The sequence below is a fragment of the Trichechus manatus genome, unplaced genomic scaffold (genome assembly GCF_000243295.1).
Source record: "Trichechus manatus latirostris isolate Lorelei unplaced genomic scaffold, TriManLat1.0 scaffold00002, whole genome shotgun sequence".
NCBI lineage: Eukaryota > Metazoa > Chordata > Mammalia > Sirenia > Trichechidae > Trichechus > Trichechus manatus.
Window position 1 is genome coordinate 36,342,787 of NW_004443938.1, and position 5,461 is coordinate 36,348,247.

The following is a 5,461-nucleotide window of genomic DNA, read 5'->3' on the forward strand; positions in this document are numbered from 1 at the left end:
TAGAGGGTTAAAATGTTGTGGGGTTGTTAACCAATGTCATAAAACAGCATGTGTGTTACTGTTACATGAGAAACTATCTGTTCTGTACGCCTTCAGCTGAAGTACAATAAAATATTTAAAAAAAAAAAAAAAAAACGCTTATGGAATTAATTCTTCTTTGTCAAGAACTCATTCGTACTCAGCACCCTGGTGCTGACTAGCTGCATCATTTATGTGCGTTGTGTTGTCTCTCTGATCAGCTGTCCTTATGTTTAGATGGTACTCTGATAGAATAGTTACTTCTCTTATGTTACCAGTTTGATTAGGGAGGCAGTAAGTCATTGTGACAGAACACGGGCTTTGGAATGAAAGGCTCTACCACTTACTCTCTACATGGCCCTGAGCGAGAGCTGGCTCTCTTATTTTCCTGTTTGGATAGTGGGGATAATAGTACCTACCTCCACGGGCTTGTTGTGAGGATTACGACTGAACTTAAAGCACCAGACAAGTAGTAGTCACTCAACAAATGAGAGGTGCTATTGCTGCTGTTATTATTATTTAGCTCAACTCAATTTCCTTCATGTTGGAATGAATTACAGTTACTTGCAAGAGCCTTTTAATATTTCTTACATAACTCTTTGGCCTAGGAGGAGCCTAGGCTAAAAGCCATAGGGAAAATGCTCTAACCTGATTACACTTCCTGACACACTTCAATAGACAGATTTGTACTGGCATAGGGTAGTGGAGTAATTAATCACATAAATATTAGTCAAAATAAAAGCATCTAATAACCTGCATTCAAATATAGTTCTCAAATTCTCTACAAACTATATTCTTACCCTGTCTCACTGTTTCATTACATGCCACTTAACTCTCTATACTTCAGACTCTTCATTTGCAAAGTGCTAGAAATATTCCCCTTCTCTATTTTCTATGGCTGTTGTGTTTTTAACAAAGGAATGGAATAATAGATATGAACAACCTAGTCAATATTATCATCATCATCACTCTACTTATTGAAAATATAGATTTTGGTATATACTTCAACCTAGTGAATTTCCCCCCAGAACTGTTTTTGATGCCTAGTAGATTTGAAAATTTTATATGAATGCCAAGTAATTTTTCTTCCAAGAAAAAAAAAGATTAACTTTTCTTAAAAACAACCCATCAAACTGACCTTAATATACATGAAGGACTAAAAACTTCTATAAATAATTACTCGAAGAATTGATCACACGATATGTAAAATCTTTACAGAAATAAAATAGATGCTTTGAAAATGTACTATCCATGGTATAATCCACAGAAAAGAAAGGTGGTTACAGAAACTCTGACTCATGTTCCTGACAGCTAATGAAGAAAATTGCCTGCCTCAGAAACAGATTTTTTTTTTTTTTATCTCAATGACAGGCACTTTTGTTTTTCTGAAGAGAAAGTCTTAAGTTCCATTCAGTTTTATATAATGACTGGGTTTTTTTTTTTGTAAAGCATAGGAGACACCTCATTATTAATTCACAGTTTCCTTCTTAGCAGATACGGGCAAAAGAAATGGCAGGATAAATCTGAGTGCAGGAATATCAGTAGGATGCACTGTGATCTCTCAGCTGAAACCTCTGACTATGAACACCAGTATTATGCCAAAGTTAAGGCCATGTGGAAAACAAATTGTTCCAAATGGGCAGAAACTGGACGATTCTACCCATATTTAGAAAGTAAGTAAAATAATTGCCTGTTACACGTGTTAAAACCAAGAAAATTTAGCCTCCTAGTTTAATAGTCCCAGCCTCTAGACAACCTCACCCAAGAGATAGCTCTGCTGGGCTCCACTCTGCACTGACTGGCTGAGTGGCCAGGCGAGGCGCCTCAGCTCACTAGGTCTCAGTCTCGTCTTTAGAATGAAAGATTTAGCTAAATGATCTCTAAGATCTCTCCCAGCTCCAAAATTGATGCTAGATGCCCATAATATCAAATTTGGATCTTGTCTTACTATTTAGTGGAGCTATGTAGTTTGAGGAGCCCTGGTGGTGAAGTGGTTAAGAGCTATGCTGAGCTACTGCTGCTAACCAGAAGGTCGGCAGTTCAAATCCACCAGCCTCTCCTTGGAAACCCTATGGGGCAGTTGCAGTCTGTCTTATAGGGTTGCTGTGAGTCGAAATCAATTTGATGGCAACGGAATTGATTTTTTTTTTTTTTTGGTTTATGTAATTTGAGGAGCAACTAATAGATTGTTTAAATATTGTGAGTTTATAAACCAATGATTTGTGTCTACAAGACTAATTAAAGATTGTCCTGATCATCAATCTAAGTCTCTTCTTGTTGTAAACATGGTAGTGTAATGACGCAATTTCTAGAATTAAGGCAACATCTTCCTGGTGTTTGCTGTTTTAATTTTGCCATCCCCTGATCTGTGGCTGACTCAGCCATGGAGGACTGATTCTGGGCCATCATAATGAACTTTACAGGCACTTCTGGGTTCCTGGAGCCTTTCCCTGGTGCCCTTTTAGATCAGAGGTCAGCAGACAACTGGGCATACAACAACTTTGAGGCCAAATCCAGCCCTCCCTCTCCCTCTTCCTGTTTTTCTGTGGCCCAAGAACTAAGAAAGGACTTTATTTTTTTTAATGGCATATATATATATATATATATACATACACACACACACACACAGACATATATGTGTACATATGTACATATATGTGGATATGTACATATACGTATGTACACACATATGTATACATCAGTGGATAAACAAATTGTGTTATATACATGCAATGGAATACTATTCAGCCATAAAAAGGAATGAAGTATTGACACAGGCGAACCTCTAAAATATGCTTAGTGAAAGAAGCCGGACACAAAAAGTCACATATTGTATGATTTCATTTATACAAAATATCCAGAGTAGGTAAATACATAGAGACAGAAAGCAGATTGGTGGTTACCAGGGGCTGAGGGTAGGGGAAACGGGGAATAAGTGCTTAATGGGTATGAGGTTTTCTTGTGGGGTGATGAAAATGTTTTGGAATTAGATGAAAGTAGTGGTTGTGTAACATTGTGACTATACTAAATGCCACTGAATCGTTCACTTTAAAATGGTTAATCTTATGTTACATTAATTTCACCTCCGTTAAAAAAATCAAAAGAATAATAATATTTTGTGACACATGAAAATTATACGAAATTTAGATTTCAGTGTCCACAAATAAAGTTTTATTGGAACACAGCCACACTCGTTCGTTTACATATTTTCAATGGCTGATTCTTCACTGAAAGCAAAGTTGAATAGTTGTGATGGAGATCAGATGACCTGCAAAGCCTAATATGTTTACTGTCTGGCCCTTTGTGGTAAAAGTTTGCTGACTTCTGTTCTAGATCATTCCAGTCACTTCTCCGAAGTTCTTTAATGGCTCTTTATTTCTCCATGTCTGATTTTTTTTTACCTGTAAAATCATATTAGTGTTATTTATCACCAACTTTTCAAGTCACAGGAGTCTTATAAAGATCTTTCACTGTATCATCATCAAGTACTGTTTATCTATGTGATTAGGAAATAAGTAAATATAACACCTTAAATTTGCTATTTTAATATTCTGAGTGTCTGGGTATATGAAATGATTGTTTCAAGATTTGGCATAACCTGGTCCACCCTCAAGCATTCTGAGGCATCTCCTGTAAGAGGGTAGGTTTTAGAACTTTGGTCCCAGTAGGATTATATTGTGGTTTTATCTAAGGTGATTTTTACATCTGAACATGAAAATATACTATTCACTCCCCAACCCTTAAGCACAAGGAGCCCTGGTGATGCAGTGGTTAAGAGTTCAGCTGCTAACCGAAAGGTCAGCAGTTTGAATCCACCAGCCACTCTTTGGAAATCCTGTGGGGCAGTTCTACTCTGTCCTAATAGGGTCACTATGAGTTGGAATCGTCTCGATGGCAACGGGCTTGCTTTTTTGTTTTGTTTTTTTAAGCACAGATTGGCCCACCAGCAGTTGCTTTGACTAGTGATGAGAAGTCCATTTCAATTGTTCTGACGGCTCCAGAGAAGTGGAAGAGAAATCCAGAAGAAGGTTCTGTTTCCATGCAACAAATATACCCCACTTTGAAATATAACATGTCCGTGTACAATACCAAATCAAATAGAACGGTAAGCCTGAAACTGAATGGGCAGATAATTCTCGTGTCACTTTTTGTAGCTAATGCTGGAACAAGTAACCCTGATGCTGTGATTCACTGCATGTGAATCTGGAAAGATGAGATACTCAAAAGAGATGTCATACAAGATACAGTTGAAGCTAATGTGCAAAAAATTTGAAGAGCTGCCTTCAGATTGTCTTTACAGAAACTCTGTTAGCACAGTGTGATGTTGTTTTTGGAGTGTAGCGCGATTGCCTACTTCACTTTGATGGAGAGCTTTTCCTTGCATAACATCTGTCAGACACTTTCCAAGAAGGAAAAAAATAAATGTTAGCAAAAGAGAGGACAAAGTTCAAGAAGAACATTCATCAATGTGTTATTACAGTAGAACCTGTGAAAGCCGGAACCTGTACACGGTGGAAACCTATCAGAGAAGGAAAACTCAAATATTTCCATTAAAACGAGCAAAAGAAAAGTGGTGAGACTGCACCCTGTCAAAGGCAGAAGACTTCTGAGACCTCGAAAAACAAGGCAGACCCGTCTAGTTCTGACTTTCACAGGTTTCACTGTATTTAGAATTGTTCCCATTCAGTTCCTGGCCATACTCTACTGAGCTAAAGGAAAAGGGTGTTTTAAAGCTGTTCCTGAAAATAAACTTGAAGTTATGGTAAATAATCATGTGTTAAGTCTTGGGTTTCCTTCTAGAGTTGTTTGTTTGGGTGGCACCTGCAGTCGTGGGCTCTAAATGCTGTTTGCAATTCCCTGACCTAGTGGTTGCAGTGTGTGACCAACCGCTCGCTCGTGCTCCCCCGGCTGGAGCCAGACACTCTGTACTGCGTCCGTGTGGAGTCCCTCGTCCCTGGGCCTCCTCGCCTTACTCGGCCTTCTGAGAAGCAGTGTGTTAGTACTTTGAAAGGTAAGTTTTAAAAACCTCAGCTGGCCTGAGGAAATCTGATAAAACTAGAAAGAAGGATGGCAGTTTAGACAAGGATTTGACAAATTCACATCTAACAGAAGCAGGTCGAGGCAAAGGCAGAAACAGCCATCAGCAGAAATGGTATGAGTAGCTGGGACTCTGCCATCAAGCCTAGGGAACGTTAAACCAAAAAAAAAAAAAAAAAAAAGCCAATTGCCATCAAGTCGATTCTGATCCATATTGACCCCGTATGTTGCAGAGTAGAACTGTGCTCTGTAGAGTTTGGAAACGTTTTGGAAACATCACCAGGCCTTTCTTTCAAGGCACCTCTGGGTAGTTTCAAACTGCCAACCTTTCTGATAGCAGCCAAGTGCTTAGCCCTTTGCACCACTCGAGGACTCCATAGGGAATGTTAGGGAGTGTTCGGTCTCT

At 38.8% G+C, this 5,461-nt stretch overlaps 1 protein-coding gene across 1 annotated transcript in view; it reads left to right on the forward strand.

Annotated features, from left to right (window-relative positions):
* Nucleotides 1-5,461, forward strand: part of IL20RA (interleukin 20 receptor subunit alpha) — a 34,970-nt gene that overhangs the window by 16,214 nt on the left and 13,295 nt on the right. Inside the window, 3 exon segments of the mRNA XM_004368887.2 lie at nt 1,513-1,691; nt 3,948-4,123; nt 4,885-5,029. Of these exon segments, the coding sequence (XP_004368944.1) occupies nt 1,513-1,691; nt 3,948-4,123; nt 4,885-5,029 (500 nt within the window).